General features: G+C 39.5%; 1 protein-coding gene across 1 annotated transcript; it reads left to right on the top strand.

The window, feature by feature from the left end:
* The first annotated feature begins 1,223 nt into the window (after positions 1 to 1,223).
* Positions 1,224 to 19,001, top strand: gtf3c1 (general transcription factor IIIC subunit 1). Its single transcript, XM_026302664.1, has 40 exons — positions 1,224 to 1,663; positions 2,291 to 2,500; positions 2,643 to 2,819; positions 2,905 to 3,048; positions 3,489 to 3,585; positions 3,669 to 3,792; positions 4,163 to 4,339; positions 4,744 to 4,859; positions 5,558 to 5,610; positions 5,697 to 6,082; positions 6,217 to 6,285; positions 7,021 to 7,163; positions 7,278 to 7,387; positions 7,486 to 7,639; positions 7,979 to 8,082; positions 8,310 to 8,449; positions 8,888 to 9,223; positions 9,439 to 9,584; positions 10,154 to 10,251; positions 10,337 to 10,433; positions 10,517 to 10,700; positions 10,816 to 10,912; positions 11,313 to 11,445; positions 11,574 to 11,661; positions 11,942 to 12,003; positions 12,095 to 12,203; positions 12,303 to 12,445; positions 12,746 to 12,888; positions 12,994 to 13,078; positions 13,174 to 13,286; positions 13,363 to 13,422; positions 13,506 to 13,599; positions 13,849 to 14,021; positions 14,542 to 15,177; positions 15,540 to 15,679; positions 16,215 to 16,319; positions 16,407 to 16,699; positions 17,209 to 17,753; positions 17,866 to 18,052; positions 18,492 to 19,001. Exons 1-40 carry the CDS (start codon positions 1,443 to 1,445, stop codon positions 18,702 to 18,704), a joined length of 6,705 nt encoding a protein of 2,234 aa, XP_026158449.1. The 5' UTR covers positions 1,224 to 1,442; the 3' UTR covers positions 18,705 to 19,001.
* Positions 19,002 to 19,178: the final 177 nt, after the last annotated feature.

Genomic DNA, 19,178 nt, shown 5'->3' with positions numbered 1-19,178 from the left:
TCTTCAGCCCATAACTACTCCTGTACGCCGTCAGTATCCACATTGGAATTACTTTTCAGTGAGTAGAAGTACAGATGCATGTGGTATCAAAGCAGATCTACTTCTACTTGTACTCTACAATCTAGATGCATATTGTACTAACTGCAATTATTTGACAGCTACAGTGTTACTTTGCAGATGTTACCAAAGCAACATCTCATCAGTGTTTGAAATACAATGTACTGTCAAAGATTAAATGTCCTAAGATTGTACACAGTAGTTCAGATTCCACACAAACACAAACTACACCACTGATGTTGCTTACGTGTTAATATGTCAGCTATAACAATACAATAATGTAGTACATTTGTCTACCAGTGCTAAACTGGGCCTTTTTCATAATGAGTACTCTTAACACATGATCAAGTAAATATTTAAATACATGATAATATCTTTATATAATGGTATTGCTATTGTTACTTGACTATACTGTATTCATATAAATTGTTCCGGGTCAGGGGATATGGTTATAGATGTGAATATGAATGTCATTTAAAGTCAGATATAGAGTATTTAAACCTATTTGAATATACTTAAGAGGTTTGGAAATACTTCCTCCCATAGTAATGCAGAGATCTAGAAACCACGTTTAGGTTGAAACAGTAAGAAAATTATAATGTCATGACATCAATACTAAGAAGAAAGGGATGAAAATAGAATAAATAATAAAAACAAAGCTGTGGGTTAATGTTACTCAACCACGAGGCTACACTAACGCAGTGTAGTCGCCCAGAACAAATGTGAGCTTGTTATGAGCCCTGGACACATTAAGTAGGTAATTAAAAAGTTTATATTTACACTGTGCATGTATGACAACCCATACATTGCTGATAAGGCTCTGTGCTTTCTGGGATATGAAGTTTAGGTAGTTAGTTGGTAGTACACACACTGAGCAATTGCTAAATGAAAATGTAACATTTGTATTGAATGAATTGAGATGATTACATAGTCCAATTAAATCATTAGCTGTGTACAGGACATAATATAGTACACTGGTATACAGTACACTTTACAGGGTAAAGTCCATATGTTTTAAATCTGAATATTATTTTGTATTAAAAATAATAAACTATCTGTTATTTCAATGAAGATGATTCAGAAACTGAACTTGAACGACACCTCGTGGCTTTACTCCTGAATTGACGCACGGCGTGAGGTCAAAGTTGACATATGACGCAAGCGCGTACATGCATACGCACTAGGTAAAAAAGCGTAGTCGGAGTAGGCAAATGAATACGATTTTTTAAAACTTGTTTTTAAATCTTTAACACATTTATCGGATTTAAAGGCTCGTTACTACACAAAAAGCTTCTCTTACGTGAATATAGGAGCCGGAAGTCTAGTTAGCCTTAGCTGTGGGTGAGCCTAGTTAGCATGTTAGCTAGCTGACAGCAGATTAGATTATGGATCCGCTGAGTGCAGTCGTGGATGAAGTGGCTTTGGAGGGTCTGGACGGGATAACTATTCCGTCTCTGTGGATCCGACTGGAAGACAGGCAGCCCAAGTTTCCCCTCAAACTCGATGAGCCCACTAAGGAGTTTATCTGGAAGTCCCTCATCAACAACAGCGACCTGAAGTTTTACGAGCTGCCGCACGACAGGGAGGATGTTGTGCTTCAGGACAGGTGAGTGTATCACATCACACAAAGATTTTCTGTTTTAGAGATGTGATGTTATTGATTCATCTTCATGGTGAGTTTTGAAGGCTGTAGTGCAGTTTGTTCTTACTGTTGTGTTATTTTCTAACAGTAATTTCATCTGATCTGTATACATGAGGAGGACAAATACTAGAAAACATCGCTGCTGTCTTTCTCTTTTTTATAATTAGATACAACCAGGGATATTTCATTCATTTGAAGTGACATGATGATGCGGCTCAAAGACCTGGACAAAACCTTGTGAGCTTTGAGTGTGTTGGGGGATAGAGGCATGTTAAAAACAAAATGAATGCATCATTATGGTGAAAACTGTACAAATCCAAAGACAGAAGATATCTCAAGAGTTATTTTCTCAGACTTGTCCTCCTTCAGAGGCAGAAAGACATTATACAACTGTAACATATGTAAAGTCTGTGTAGTGCCCTTTAATGCTATAGGATGCACAAATATCAGACAATAGTGTGCTTTCACCATGACAATGTGCCAGTGCACAAGGTTGATAAAGAAACCGATTCTGAAGAAATATCCAGTGTTTGATGATGAACAAGAACAACTGCTGTGACACTTTCTGTTTGTGTGCACGTGTGTTTTCAGGTTTAAAGATATTGACCCAGAGACTGGCATAGAAACAACACAGAGGTTTCCTGACACAAAGAAAGACATCTACCCAGTCCATATTATTGTAGAAAACAAGGATGGCATACAGGGCTCCTGCGCAGTCTTTAAAGAGAGGAAGGACGCCACAAAACATGTCCGATCCAAGTCTCTGACCCCTTTGGTCAGCTTGGAGGAGGCATTGAAAAGGTTGGTAGAGACTGTCTGCCTACTCCTAAAACTGAACAATCATAACTCTTCCATAGTTATGCACAAAAGTGTAATTTCTCTTTCTGTATTGCTATGTTTCTTTAGTTTGACATTTTACCTCTTCTTTCTAAAACTTTCTCAGATATGGCCGAAGGCTTGTTGTGGTGGCATCTCAGAGCCTGCGATTCAGGACTTTGATTGGTGTTGAAAGTGACCCAGATTTAAAGCTCACTGATCATTCATACTGTGTGTTGGAAAGAGTGGGCCGAGCACGTTGGCAAGGAGAGCTACAGAGCAATCTGCATGGATGCGCTTTCAAGTAGGAGACATGCACACCCATTAAGTGTTTTAATTCTGATCACAGCAGATTTAGTTGCATAACGTTAAGTGTTGTGTTTCAACAGGACTGATGCTAGAAAGATGCACTACATGAGGAAGTCTCTTGTCAGACATGGACTCATCAGCATGCAGTCTCATGTCAAGCGAAAACCGTCAGGACAACAGCAACACTCCATACTTCTGCTGCTCAAACGCTTCCATGTCAACAGGTCTGGAATTGGCTTTAATGGAATATGTAGTCAAACAGCATCAACAGCATCATGTTATTGTGTTTAATTATTGAATAATCTTCAAATTATTTTCTCGAGAAGTAGCATTTTAGCAACTCCAACTATGGTAATTTTCACATTTTGGCTTAAAAGTGGACTTTCACAATAAATCCATAAAAATAGCCACCACTTATTTACAGCATATGTCAGATGAATTGACAGTTTCCGCTCTAGATCAGATAGTTCCTGAATTCAATCAAAAATATGCCTATATTAGACTCCTAAGACATTTTATTATGGCAATTTTTAACATTTGTGAACTTTGATTTCTTTTAGTTAAAATAACTGTGTCCTGGATAAACATAGTGATACAGATCTTCATCAAAGTAAGACAATAAAAAGAAAACATATCTTTCTAACAAGTCCTTTTGCTCTTTCAGGAGGTCTAAATATGACATACTGATGGAGCATGTGTCCAACCTTCTCCAGCAGCTACCTGACAAGTTTTCCACTTTGATCACACTCAAACAACAACTGGTGAGTATCCCTCCCTGTAGTTTCTGTTGGTTTGTGTGTTCATCATTCCGTTAGTGATCGTAATTTCTGTTTTTTTCTTACAGAATGTGAATGAAGGTACGTGTAAACGTGTATTTCAAGCCATGCGAGCTGCCAAGTTGGTCGAATTTTGCAAGTACCCTCTGGAGGACCTAGATCCCAGCGCTGGGCCCTGCATCAACAAAAAAGGTAGGGCCAGTGCATATCAGCTCAACACACTGTGTGCTCATCTCAAAAACGTCTATTTGATGTGCTCAAAGTCAACCTTTTTTTAAGGATGTGCCCTCCCAGTAGCTGAAGAAAAGTTGAAATTAAAACCAAAGCTTTTATGAGCGTACAGTTATTTCAAGGTTCAGCTTTACTGTTATTATACGGTAGAAGACTGCACAGAGCAGTTGCAGCCTGATCTATTGTACATGCACGGACAATACACAAACAAATATTCAAACTGTAGTAAAATGAACAACTTTATATAGTAATTAAATGAATTACATAGAGCTTGTTTTCTAGTTGTCACGTGCCTAACATGAACCCTTCATAATTTCACTTTGTTTGTTAGGGAATAAAGTTCTTGTGCGCTGTGTGAGATTGTTAAAGCCATATGCAAGGAAGGGCGTCACTGATGAGGATGATGATGATGACGAGGATGAGGAAGATGACACAGGAACAAGAAGAGCTTTACCTTCTGAGGGTAGAATCATGGAGAAAGACGTCCTGTCTCAGGCCTATCACCTTGGTAAGATCACGTCCCTCTCTCAAGAAATGGAAAATTTACATAAAATATATCAAGGAAGTAGTCATATTATCATTTAATATCATTTATCATTTACTATCAAATTTTCAATATTCATTTGTTTTTGTCAGCACATTAGTTCTTATCCACAATAGTCTTAAAGAATTTAGATGCTTTTTCTGTTGTTTAGCTATGGACTGAATAATGCTGCATTTGAAATGAAGCAGTGATTAAAGTAAAAGCCCTGACCTAATAGTTTTAAAGATGTGTTGATTGTGTGTGAATGTGAATAAGTAATGAAATAAGTGAAAATAAATAATGAATTTCACTGTCATCCACATAACCTTTCTCAACTCCAGGTGACCGCTGATTGATTCTTACCTGTGTCTTTGTTTCTTGTGATGCAGTCTTATCTAGTGGCACAAAGGGAATTCCCCAGACTGGTATTGGGTCTAAAATGAACATCGGTAAACTGGAATCTCGTATGGTCTGTCGAACGCTGGAGAGGGAGGGGTTAATAAAGGTAAGCCCCATGCTGTTAATGCAACGTTTCCCTATTTGTGTTGGCAGGATGCTCTCCATTGTCAGATATTTTGGGGTTTCCCATTTTCATAACTACACAAGAGGTCAGTTAGCACAAAGAACAAGATCACTGATCATTTGTTTCAGTGGGAAATTGTATTTATTGGTGTTTCTAACTTGTTCTGTCCTTAAATGACCGCTGCCTGTAAGTCTAATGACATTCCCATCAGTCACAGCTGCATTTTGTCTTCAGTAAACACAGTAAACTAACATGATGAACATGGTCATCATTGTACCTGCTGAACATCAGCATGTTAACGTTGTCATTTCAAATGTTAGGGTTTAGCTCTAAGCTGCTGTGCCTGTGGTGTCACAGAGCTGCTTAGCATGGCCATAGATGCTTACTATGTGGTAGACAGGTGTTAATTCAACCTGAGGCCATAATTTGTGGTATTGTTATATTGTTAAGTGTTAATATATTTTGCTCCTCCAAAGATGTAAAAGATCATGTGATCAAATACAGCCTCACAGTTAATGATGGTATTGACTCAACACATGCAAACAACTGAAGTGGTGGTCTACACAAACCTGACCATTCTATGTGGTGTAGTATTTAGGTCAGGGCTGTGGCATTACATGTCATATAACTGCATAGAGCTATTGCGAGTTAATGTGTGTGTGATGTCTTTCACTCTGCAGGGGTTCATGGAGGATGAGGGTCGGCAGAGGACTACAAAGTTTATCAGCCATAAGTATGTATTCAAATGACAATCTGTGTCTAAATTCTTATTTGAGCACCACATCATATCATACTGTGCTGCTCGTGTGTCTTTGACAGGTGTGTGGGAGTGAGTGATCAACTTCAGCTGTTTGCTAAGGAGCAGGAACGCAACAAACTCCTCTGTTCCTCTGCGCCACAGACATCAGATACTGCACCTGCCACCCCTCAAACACCTTCAACCTCCAAATCAGCAGCAAAAGAAAATACTGACACTCCTACAGAAAAGAACAGTAAGAAAGTGGGTACAAACAAAATTGCAGAGGAAGCTCAGCAGGTGTGTGGTGATAGACAAATGGACATAGGTGTTGAAGGCTTGGGTGGGGAGAGAGGTAAAGCAAGAGGAAAGACAGGAGCAAGACGAAAGTCAACAGGAAAGAAAGGCAGTGCAACAACAAAGCAGACACAATCTGATGCCCCCATTATGCAACCTATTCCAACGGATTGTGAGTAAACATTTACACACTGCACAAGTCAAAATCCACATCATGTCCATATCACCTGAGAGAATCAAAGTATTTGGTGTAATAGGTAGTTATAGCTCTTTATGTTGTCCCGCGTGTCCTCTGTCATCAATCAGGCGAAACCCCAGCCTCCAGTGAGTCCATGACTTGTAGGATGCCAGACTCATTGTCAGTTCCCACAGCAGGTAATTCACAGAAATGCAACTGCACTTTAGATGTTCTTCCTTTGGTTTTCTGTCTTAATCTCTTCACTGAAAATGAGCCTGCAGTAACTCATTTTTTGTTTGGTCACTTGAGGAAAGCAGAAATGATCTTAAACACAGTGTTGTCTGATATACAGTCTCCTTACCTTTAAAGTTGTTAGCAAACAGTGGCCTCCAGTTGTACGCAGCAGATACAAGGCAGCATTAGTATTTACTAGAGGTAATGTTTTTGCCCATCTAATGAATGGAAATTCAGTGTTTCTGCTGCTTTAATTCTCGTGTACTATGTTCAGAGGGAAATGTTCAGCTCTTTAGGTCCTAAATGTCCAGACACTAATTTTGTCTGTTGTTTAGTGCTGAGTGGATTGTGCACATTCACTTTTTCGAACTTCACCTCCTGATTAGGGCAGTGGGAATGGAAACAAAACAGTGGAGTTGTGGTCTGTAAAAGCAAAACAAGCAGAAAGTCAGTGTAAAGCTCCACAGAGCTGAGAGGAACTACAGTCAGATTATCATTATTTTTACATGACATACATTAAATGACATTTTTAACATCAAATGTACTTCCTTGAGCCATTACCAATATAAATACATTCATTAAAATAGAGTTAACAAGTAGACACAAGCTCAATAATATGTTATTCCTAACAACTGAGATTGCACCTCTTTTGAGGCTTTGTTCTCCTCAGGCATGTTTAATTTAGTTTCTTCTGTCAGAACAAGCTCCAATTGAGGAGGAGGAGGAGGAAGCAGTCAGCTCAGTTCCTGCCAGCCCTGTGCCTCAGAGTGAGGCAGTGATTGCAGCCATTAACCCAGCAAACAGCAACGTTGTGGTTGTTAAAGATGTTCCCCAGGTGCCAGTAAGTCTTACATGCTTGTTTCAATGATTTGCTTTTTCTCCAGCTAGAAAAGGTTAAATCTAGTGAGACTGAGATGAGTACAAGAAAGTAACGGCTCAGTCCTTTCTCCTTCAGGCCTCCAGTCGAGAGCGAGAGAGGTCTCATGAGACATACCGCCTGCTGAGGAGGAAGAACTTGATTGTTGAGGCCGTCCACACCTTAAAAGTCATAGAGGGCCTTTTCCCGTCAGTTCATGTTAAACATTCGCACCGTTAATTTCATAGCATTTTTATTGGCCAAAAGAAACGGAAAGAAAAATGCCAACATGCTGTTTGTCATCCAGGCTGCAGAAGATGATCAATGATGAAGAGAAGCAGGATGGAGTCAGCTCAAAGTGCTGCAGGAAAACAATTCTACGCCTCGTCAACAGCCTGTCTAGAGAAGGCCTCCTGAAGATTTACTCAACCACTGTCATTCAAGATGGGATCACCAAGAATGTACAAACCACAGTTACTTTTCTCTTTCATTCATTTCATCACTTCTTGTGGTGAAATGAAACCAGACACAACCAGATGGTCTTTAGCAAAATGGTATTTGGGTTTGTGTTAATCAAATGACAAGTTGATTTGGAGCTGTAACAGTCGGTTTGTTTGGGCTCATTGTGGCAGAGGTGTGCTTATAGCTTAGCACACATTCATAAAGTTGCACACATCTAAATCATAAAGGTATATGAAATATCTCAGAGGTAATACTGTTTTTGATTTTTTTTTTTTTTTTTTAATTGAACCCCCCCTCTCCCGACCCTTTCTTCTTCTCTGGTGTTCTTGAACATTCAGGTTGAGATGGTCGTTCATCCGTCTGTTCAGCCCAACGATGACATTGTGAGCCAAGTTATCGAGAAAGTTCGCTTCAAAATCTCGAACTCTTACACCGCTGTACGGTGAGCACAACCGATTACTTTAAAATGAATCGGTATTTGTTAGTTTGATGAAGCAACAAGTTGTATCCTCAGATATTCACAGCTCTCCCACTGTTAACTCCTGTGCCTATATTTATCAGTTGTGACTCAGTCTGTAGAATAGAGTAGTGACATGTTTTGTAGCTTGTTTCTTGATTTTCTTTTGTCTTGACCTTCTGTTATTTTGCTCTTCCTTTCCTGGGCCTCAGTCTGCAGCACACTAAAGAAAAAGCCAGAGAAGAAAGAAAGTCTAAGGACATGACCGCCAGCACTTCTAAAGCCCAGCAGAGCAAAGCTAACAAAAAAAAAGAAAGCCTTAAAGACGATGAGGAGTTCAAACCCATACCAGGTTCTTGTTGAATATATGATATATGAAATGAAATAAGTTCCCTTTCTGTTCCCTTTCAGTATTTGGTGGAGCCTTAGCTTTCCTGGTTGGACAGGAAACATGTATTTCATTCAGGTTTGACATACAAATTCATAATGTAATCCCAGTGCAATCTGTCAAAGGAAATGTGGGAATCCATAGTTATAATAATAGTGATAATATAATAATAATAATTCACAGTTCAGACAAAGATACTGTTGCATCCTATTATAACATCCCCATAACTTTACCAACTTTGCTGTTTTATGTAGCCTTTTTGGTTAATGACTATATATTTTCATATGCCATATACTCAAGATCAAATGTTTAAATATTATTTAAACCTTTGTCTTTATCTCATAACATAACTCTTATTGTTTTTTTTTTTCCTTTGTCTTTTCTCTCTCTCTTAATTTATAGTCCGAGGATTGGGCAAGACATTTGGCTTCCAGCCTAAGATGCATCGTCTACGTGTTGTTCATAACTTCCTCTGGTACCTGATTTATGGACACCCGCTCAGCCACAGCTCCACCGACTTGACCAATGAAACACCTGCAAGCCTGCACAGCTGTGACCTGGATGTCAAACACTCAGACATCCCTGAGAAACAGGATCTTGAAGAGTCATCTGAAGATGCTGCCTCTGGCTCTGTAGGCCCACATACTGCAGATTCTACCGCATCTAACTTAGATTTGACACCAGGTGATGAAGAGGAGGATAAATCTGTAGCTGAACAGACTCAATCTGACCCAAAAGGTGAGACAACATTGTGTGTCTGAAATACATACATGCCTGCCTTTTAATTTTGGTTGTTTTTGTCAAAACCAGTGCATGATTTCTTTAAACATTTGTTATCACTATATTTTAACTAGCTAGTGAATGCAGATATGTAGCAATTCCATTATTGGAACCTTTAGGGAAAGTTTTCAAATCCATAGGTTTTTCTGTGATCTTCTGCCTGTTTCTAATAGTGTATGTTGATGAAGACTCATGGAAGAAATTCATTCCTCCTGTCCGTGTGCACAAGAAGTACAGCAGCGGCTGGGCGATGGTTGGCGACCTGCTCCTGTGTCTGCCTCTCTCTGTCTACATTCAGGTCATACAGGTCAATTATAAGGTCAGCAGCTTTATTTTTTATGAAGTCCATCCTTCTGTGCACTGTGGCAAAATGGTTATTTCCCCAATTTCCACTCAGGATCCTTGGGTACTGGGACTGAAATGTGTACTAGAGGTACTGCAGTGGTTCTAACTGCTCATATGTGCCCTTTCAAATGTTTGATAAGAAAACCAAACATTTGAAGGCATCACCTTGTACCTGCAGAGTAGAACTGATAGATTTTGCATGAATGTGGGATAATTGGTTGTCAGTTAAATAAGTCCACCTAACTACAACATGGTCTAATACAACAGTCCTACAATAAACCCTCCTCCATGAATGTTGGGTTTCGTTTGTGTGGAAAACTGTTTTAAAGAAGTGTTGATTTTACTGTGTGGTGTTTTGTGCTGCAGTTGAATTATATATTGAGTTATAGGAAGATTCAATTCACACTCAACTGATATAAATGAAGTGGACAAACCAACAGACTAGATAAGTTGATAATAAACTGGCAACTAACTGTAAATTCTGTTATTGTTAATCTGGTATTTATGATAAAGTACAACACATTTGCTGACTTGGGTCCACAGGTGGATGGACTGGAGGAATATCTCAACGACCCTGTGAAACAACACTATCTTGTTAAATCTCTGCCCGCCAGAATGAGAAGGCAGCTGTTTTACAGACGGTGATTATTTTTTTCTCTTGTTCTTTCTGTGGCTGTATGTCTTACCTGTAATTCTGAAGTGAGAATCTCTGGTTCTTTATATTAGGAAATACCTCTTCTTGTTTCATGAGAACCTGCAGAAATTGGTCTACATGGGTCTGCTGCAGTTTGGTCCTGTTGAGAAGTTCATGGAGAAAGACCAGGTACACAGTCACAACATCAAATCAAGTTAAATTTAAGGAATTTTCCAATGTCTAATATTCTTTGAATATCTGCACTGATCCAGGTGTTTGTGTACCTGAGACGCAATGCTACCATTGTTGACACCACCAACACTGAGCCTCACTATTGGCTGGTTACAGAGTCCCCTGATAAACCATTTGAGAGGCGCCGGTACACATTCAACAGTATGGAGGATGTAGAAAACTACTGGTTTGACCTGATGTGTGTCTGCCTCAATACACCACTGGGTACATAAACACACAAACACACACACACACACAGAAGCAGAACCACTTATAGCATTGGTAGTTGTATAGAAATCTTCATTAATTAAGATTTGTCTTTGTTTGTTCGCATTTTTAGGTGTAATCCGTAGTAAGAGGAACACCACAGAGGAGGAAACCACTCCTTCATTCGTGCATGAACGCTATGTGTTTGTAGGACTGGCATACCTGCTAAAGTAAGTGGATCTAGTTTCTCTGCAGACTACAGGAAAAATAATATGCTGCAGCCACCAGTGTTTTTGATCATTGATTAATCTAATCACAAAGTAGAAATTTAGGTGACATCTTCATCTAATTAGTTAATCAGCTAAATGTTTCGTAATTACTAAATGTAATTATTCTGAGGGAAAAAGAATCAAGATGCTGTTAAGAACAGATATTTTACCTACACTTTTAATTTTGTCTTAGTTTTTATTATGTCTTAATTATCTTTCTTATATTTACTTATACTTTCTTATATAATATAAAATAATGAACTGTCAGAAGCTGAAAGAAGGTCAGAACTACCCACATACACTGCACCACCAGTGTTAAAACAGAGTTAATGTATGTGTGTCTTTGTATACACACACACAGGGGAAGTTGTGAAGTGCATGATGATGGGTCGATACCAGGAGACGGTAAAGGAGCAGGAGGTCTGGACTCTGAATTCTTTGCTCATCTTAAACGCAACTGGTTTTGGACCAACCACCTCCTTTCTTGCAAAACGGTACGTGCACAGCATTTACAGTCATTTACATGCCTATATTTACATGTAGTGCAACGACAATTTAATGTGGCCTAATATGCATGTGGCAGTTTTGGGAATGTATTTCTCTTTTTTTTTTTTTTTTTAAGAACCCAACTGGTTTAGAGGCAGAGGAGAACAAAACCAGACTAAAGAGCTTGCTGAGTAAGAGTGCCCTCACGATTGCACTTAAAGCTGGTGAGTTTCTTTGAAATGAAGTAAATATCCCTCCTCAAACCACTGTCAGAGCTCCATCATGACAAATATTTCTGTGCTATAAGTTGACTTAATTTGATTTGGCAATAGTAATCCCTATAATCACTGAATAGATATTGCTATAATAATATGCCATTGTGCTGTTACTTTAATGAGGAAGATTTTTGCGTTTGGTTGTGTGATATTTTTTTCCTTTTAAAATAAACCTTCAAACTTGACTTACCAGCATCTTTAATATAATATGTATACATCTCTGTGACAGGAGGGACAGCTACACCTCGTTACTTAACCACCAAGCGACCACTCGTGGCAGAAAATGTTGAGGTATGAGTTTTAGTAGTTGTGACCATGGTAGTTTAAACTCAAAAACAGCTCTGGCTTAAGTCAGTGGTCCTTATTGTGTATCTGGAACCAGGTGGCTATAGAGCCTGCTTCCAGAAACCAGCAGGTGGTTGGAGGAAAGAGGCAGAAGAGGAAGAGAAGCAAAAAGGAGGTTGTCAAGGTCCAATGCAAGAAGAAGAAAGGTGTAGTAAAACACCTAAACATAAATATTCATGCATGTGAGTGACGGACTAAAGGTGGACAGCTGACAGATTGTTTTTTGTATTTTTTTTGCCTTTAAGAGCCCAAGAAGCGCACCCCTGCCCATGATGAGGCTGACCACCAAGCTCTGAAAATGATGACCAGACAGAGAGTGTACTGGTCTGTACAGGAGGACTCACTGATGATGCTCTGCTGTGTGGCCTCACAGCTGCTCAACAGCAAGGTACCTACACAAATACATGCAGTGATTGGAAGAACAGGCTAGGACACTTTGCATGGAAACCCTTGGATCAGTGAAGTCCATTTTGTTCAATATATGATATGAGAGTTTCAGGCTAAATCTTGAGTTATGTTTGTTATGGGAAGTTCTTTTTGTTTGCAGTGTTCAGAGTTTAAGTTCATTTAAGAAGTTATGTGTCCAAACGGATATTTAATAATAAACATTTAATAATGAGTATTATTAAATATGTCTTGAACATAAGCTATAGGCTGTGTGCACCTGTATGTTGTTGATGTGTTGCAGTTGAAAAGGCCATTCGTACCACACTGTGTGGTGAGAGACCTGCTCCATGTCGAGTTCGAGATATCGGTGGATAAAACTTCTCTTGCTGTTGCTCGGCGCTCACGACACATCCTCAAGAATCCTCAGACGCTTCTCAACTACAGGTTGGCACAGTTAATAACAACAATAATATTAATAATAATGATAATAACACACATTTCTGAACACAATACCCATGTTGTTTCACTCATCCTGTGTATGTATTGCAGGATCTGTCTGGCTGAAGTGTACCAGGACAAAACTTTGCTGAGACTCTTAGAGGAGAAGATACCCACTGATCCCAACAAACCAGAGGTGGTGTTCCTGATCTTCTGCGTTTGTTTTGTTTCTGCAAGTTTAAAGTTGACTTTCCAATGTCACATCTGAATAAGTTGCCTGTGTTGTTTCAGGATTGTGCTGAAGCATTCTCTGAGTATGTCAGGCTGCTGAGGCAGAAGTTCAGCACAGTCCTGAGTGTCCATGGTATGACCGTCCCCAACACCAAACAGGAGCTGTTTTCACGGTGAGAAGAGGAGGTTTCATTTGCTTTAAGACAGCTCGATCAGCATTTGGTTTAATGCTTTATGTGTGCTTTACAGGTTTAAAGTTTCTGCAATAGACAATGGAAAACTGGTTTCATGCAAAGACGAACTCAACTGGTGAGGATTCAGTAGTTGTTGTTTTTTCTACTACATACATTTGCCTTTTTAAGGTAGTAATCAGTTATTTATGTCTTTTGCAGCAGAGACGATATTCATGCCATAGTGTTACATAATTTGATCCAGAGCACTCTTGCCATGACAAACAGTCAGATGAAGTCCTCTAGATCCTTTCAGGTATGGCCACCTTTCATTTTAATCCTCTTCTCACACAGTCATTTGAAGTTTAAGTACAGGATTTTATCCATGAGCAGAAAATCACAAAAACAAACTAAGAAGAATGAAAATCTACACCAAGGCAAGTCTAAACAGGTGCATCTGAAACTGCTCTTTAAAGGTGTGTTTATTCAATCATATTTCCACTCTCTTCTTGTTAAATGCTCTCAAAAACAAAACACACAAACCTCTGGTTGTCTTTTTTCTTAGACCTTCCACATGTACAGTAAGTATGACCAGGAGCTGCTCTGCCAGGTGTTCGTACAATGCAGGAAGAAAGGTCTGGTCAACCGCCGTCGTGTCAATCAGCCATTCGGGCCAAAGAAGAAACGAGCGCTGCCCATCCTGCCCATGTCCTACCAGCTGTCCCAGTCCTACTACAGGTACACACCAGCCTGACAAGAGTAGGTCGAACAGCTTGTGCTTTTAACTCTTCTTACAAAAGATAATTGGCCTACATTTACCATTCTAACACCATGAGATGTTCTATTTGATGTATTGTGGCAGTTGAGTTAGTGTAGACTGGAGCTACTTGATTGGATACTGCTACTGAGCAACTATTGCTTATTGAGCAGATTACATTGTCAATATAACTTCACATTTGATGTCAGACTGAGGAATGAAGGAGTCGTTTTGATGTTATTGATGTTTTATATGGGGGTTTAGCCAACTTTTCAAACGATTTTGAATAAACAGAATAATACTAAGAAAACAAATAAAACACTAAGCATCTCTGCATCTTTCTCTTCCAACACCTCATAGGTAAATCATGGGGCTGTTTTTTTCAATTGGCATATAAAAACAGCACTGAGCTTCTTAAAATCTGATAGAAACACAAATACTACATCTCCTAAAGAAGCTTCGATGATCATAAAAGCTTTTTTTCCCTCTCGTTCCCTACAGGTGTTTTTCGTGGCGTTTTCCTCACTCTCTGTGCACTGATTCTTTCCGCTTCTTAAGAAGACTAATTAACAACGGGACAGGAGATGACAGACCTGTTACTGCATTTTACCACGAAACTGAAAACAGGTCAGAGAATGGAGAGGAAGTGTTGGACAGAAAGACGGGGTCAAAAAGAAAAGAAAAACGAAGTGAAGGAAAGGAAGATGGCTCACCAGTGAGTGAACTAGTGAAGAAAAACAGTGAGTCGTCAAAGGAGAGTGAGAAGTCCCAAAGAAATGTGGAAGGAGAAGAGAAGCTGATGGAGACAGACATGAACAAATCAGACAAACAGAAAACCCCAGAAATATACGTCCGCACTGGCTCTGTTGATGATTCATCCAGCAGAGAGCAGACTGAGGACCATCTCTTCAGAGAAGAGACATCGGGAGCCTCAGCAGCCTCAGAAGCAACAAGTCGAGGTTCAGGTGATGCTTCAGATGTGTCGGACATGCTGCGGTTCTCTATGGAGTCTCCGGGTGGAGCCTGTGTGGTGTCTCTCAGCCTGATGTCTCTGGGCCTGCTCAGTGTGCATGTGTCCATACCAAAACAAATGGTGGTAGTGGACAGCAATCTGGTGGACAACGATGTGGTCAAGAGGTGAGTTTTTTAAATATGTATTACATTTAAAATCTTTTTTCATGGTGAGATAATATTATTGTAAAATTTACCTATAATAAATTAGGAATCTGAAAGTGCTAGTGAATTTATTAATTTTGTCTTTTTTGTCTTTGTTTGTACATATTCAAACATGCCCTGTTTAATTAGTCATTCTCTGTGCAGAAAGACCAAAAGACATATCAGATTGCAAGTCCTCAGAAGTTTGCTTGTCTAATCTTAAAGACACCTCGTCAATTCCTTACTTTTCATTTTGATTAATTGAGAAAAATATCAGAATTTGAATGGACAGTTACAAATTAGGTCTTTTAAAATTTAACTTGAGATAAGTGGTATTTTTTCAGTATGGCAGCATTGGAGGAAGATGATGATGAAGATTATGATGGGGAGGAGTGTGAGGGGAGAAAGAAGCTGGAGGTGAAGGCTCATCAGGCATCCCACACAAACTACCTGATGATGCGAGGATACTGTCTTCCTGGCATCGGTAGAGCTTGAAATTTTCACTTACTTTCAACTTTAGTCTTGAATAGATTATCGAGTCTGTCCTGCTTGTACTTGGTCCACGGGCACAACCTACTTTTTTTTCGCAGAGAAGTTATCTTAATTTCATTTCCTGCAGGAAAAGAAATTATAACAAAGTATTTCTGGTTTACAAGTACATACATGTGTATCTTTAACTTCATACACATACACACTATAACTAATGCTTAAACATAATAAACACCAAGAGACCAAAAGAGTCTATTTAAATCATAATCACGAGTGTTTCTCTTTAAGAATATATAGATAATTAATTAAATTTAAACAAATTTATTCTTTATCAAGCAAAAGTGCTAAACAATTTTTGCTTTTATCTCCTTAAGTGTGAGAATTTTCTGTTTTAGTAAATTTAGTATCTTGTGGTTGTTGTTTGGATGATTGATTGATTAGGAAAACTAAAACATACATTTACCTGCAGGGAAAAATTTTTGTTACATTCCTGTTTAGATTTTTAAAATCATCACTTGCTTTGTTTCCAGTCAAACTGCGTAATCTCAACATCAATGATAACATCGTGGTGGAGTCGTGTATTATGAGGTTGCAGCTCCGCAACACCCCTGCTCACAATATTTTCAGTATGGACAGTAAGTATCAGCTCATCAAAAAGATGTGAAAACTGTTTTTTGCTCAGCAAAAACTGATTCTTTATTTCCTCGATTCTTCATTTTTAGACATTCCACCTCTGCACTTGACTGAATGTGGTCCATCCCTGCTGCCACCCATCCTCACCTACTCTGTCCGCACCTCCTCCCGCTTTTCTCCACCCAATATGAAGGAGTGTGACAGACATTTGGTTCAGCAAAGAGGATACACTCCTCAGGACACAGAGGCATGCGCTCAGTTGAGGAGGAGCTTAGATGAAGCTGGTGAGAATGGGCTGGACATACATGACCTGTACTTGGCTCACACACACCTGGAGCAGCCCCAGTCTGGGTGCAGCAGGAGCCTGCAGCAGTATATGAAGGTAAACATTCATAAGGAAGGTTTTTTTTTTATGTCTCAGTTGATTCAGTAATCCCCCCCAACACATCTGAACTATGGCAGTTTTAATAAAGACTTTTAACTCTGTGTCAGAAAAATGCATTGGATCATTTTTCTTTTTAAACTTTTGTATCACTAACCATCATATTTGTTTGAACCTTTTTTGTAAAATGAAACATTGAAACACCACTTCCTGGTTCATTGTTTTTATTGTTTTTTTTTAATTGAATGTTTACTTTAGCAATAGAGATGGTTTTGACACGGATGTGTTTGCTACTCTAGGCTGAACTTATGTTAAATAGAGTTAAATAGATATACTGTTTAAACTATTCCTTACATCTTTGCAAACAGAGAAATCTGGACCTATGCAGATCTGCTCTGCCTAGTTTTTCTCACAATATATGATTGGACAGTTGGTCTCTGGGGAGGTTCTAAGCAAAGGGCCACTTTCCTGTTAATTTTTTTCGTCTGATATTCTCCCATTTACTACAGGACTTAGAAGAAGAAGACCAGGTGCTGAAGGTTGGGAGTGTGGGTGTGCGTTGGGTGCTCATGCGGCACGCTGAACCTTGGCTGCTGACAGTGAACTCCAAGCAATGGTCCCAGTCACGTTTCACGTCCGAGGGCCTGAACGAGCACAGCATACCCTTCATGCGCAAGAGATGCAGGCATGAAGTCCAACGGGAGACAGAAGAGCCACCAGCGAAAAAATCTGCTGTGGACAGCGGAGAGGACAAAGGCAGAGACAATGCAGAAAGATCGAGTGACACAACAAGAGAGAAACTGAATGAGGAAGAAGAGGTGGAAAAGGAGAATGAGCAGGCAGATGACAGACATGAAGATGCGTTGTTGAATTTAGATGTAGAAGGAGAAAAGAAGACACAGCCTGAAAAAAGGGAGGAGGAGAACACAGCACAGGAGAATGAGGAAAGAGAGGAAGAGAAGAAGGAGCGGAGAACAAGACAGAGAAGTGTGAGCGGTGAAAGACATGAGGAATCAGACTCTGCTTTAACAGCATCAGTCGATATAAAGGATGAGTACGTACACACTGATGTTCAGCATCTTATCAGAGTTAACTGTGCATTTCCATTTCCTGTGTGTCATTTCTTTTTTTTTTCTGTTTCCATCGCTGTCGTTGAACCTACATAGTGAAAATGTAAGTTTCATCAGCCGGCCCTGGCGCATGGTTGACGGTAAGCTAAACCGGGGGGTGTGTAAGGGCATGCTGGAGGCCGTTCTTTATCACATCATGTCCAGACCCGGAGTCACACAGCAGACACTGGTGGAACATTACAAAGATATTCTGCAGCCGATGGTGGTACTGGACCTTGTACAGGTACACAATAATACTCATACATACATGCTTACTTTACTAGATAGTCCCTATGTATTTAGTTTTTACTCATTCCTCTTTCTCCTTATTCCTGCTTCACAGTGTCCCCAGTTTCTCTGGCTGTGAAATTGTTCCAACATGCTCAGTTAGAATTATGTCCATTGCCACAGGGCAGTACAGCAAGAGTCATGTCCAATACTTATGCTTCTATATTTTGTTCTATACAGAGCTCTTCATTTTTCAGTTCAATTCATGCTGCTTTTATGTAATGTGGAAATAACCTCATGGCTGTAGGAAGTATATGTATATAGTGGCAATATCTAGGAAGTTTGGATGAAAGTAATTTTGTCTAATTCGAATTTACCCTTCAAATGATTTTTAGCAGTCAATTGGATACTGAACCTGTGGTGCCTGATCACTACCCTCCCTCTCTCCTCTGTAGGCACTTATAGAAATGGGCAGTGTAACTAAAAAAACACTGGTTAAAGGTCCCAAACCATCACTGTTCAGACCCTGTGTGGACCAGACAAGAAGAGAGACAGAAATGAAGCTTGAGGAGCCAGACACTGTTTTTTATGAACCCACCATCAGCTGCTGCCTGCGGCTCGGTCAGGTCTTACCAAACGAACGTCACTGGAACTACTGTATGCCGTGAAAGTATTCGTTTACCTCCCATGTCCTGTACCTGCATTGACCTGGTATCACATTAGGTACATGAAAAGGCTTCTGAGCTTAAAGATTTGCAGCAGTAGACTGTTGTGAGCTTAACCTGATTTTCATAATCAAATTTTTTTTGACAGTTTTGGTTTTACAGAACTTGTATTTCCTTGTTTTTCGCATTTCATTTTGTTTTTCTTCAGTTGGCAAAGCTTTGGTCTTAAATTGACATTTGAGTTTTGGTGTTCACTTTTTTGTATTCTAATTTAAAATAATAAAAATACATTTCATTACACTCCTGACTTGTGTTGCAGTTACAGTGAAAAGAAGGTAAGTACATATTGATCCACTGCTCAGTCTGCCGGGGAAAACTAATACCAGGGGGCAATAAATGAGCCTCCAGCCAAAGTAGAGACCTCGAGATTTAGGAGTAATATGAAAGTCATCGGGTCTGTTCATGGATAGTGTATGT

The sequence above is a fragment of the Mastacembelus armatus genome, chromosome 1 (assembly GCF_900324485.2).
Source record: "Mastacembelus armatus chromosome 1, fMasArm1.2, whole genome shotgun sequence".
Lineage (NCBI taxonomy): Eukaryota > Metazoa > Chordata > Actinopteri > Synbranchiformes > Mastacembelidae > Mastacembelus > Mastacembelus armatus.
This window is presented reverse-complemented; position numbering and strand designations above follow the sequence as displayed.

Coding starts and splice junctions, on each gene's coding strand:
- gtf3c1 (XM_026302664.1), top strand. CDS start 1,443: ATGGATCCGCTGAGTGCAGTCGTGGATGAAGTGGCTTTGGAGGGTCTG. Junction 7,640..7,978: donor AAGATGGGATCACCAAGAAT/GTACAAACCACA, acceptor TTGAACATTCAG/GTTGAGATGGTCGTTCATCC. Junction 12,446..12,745: donor CACAGCTGCTCAACAGCAAG/GTACCTACACAA, acceptor GATGTGTTGCAG/TTGAAAAGGCCATTCGTACC.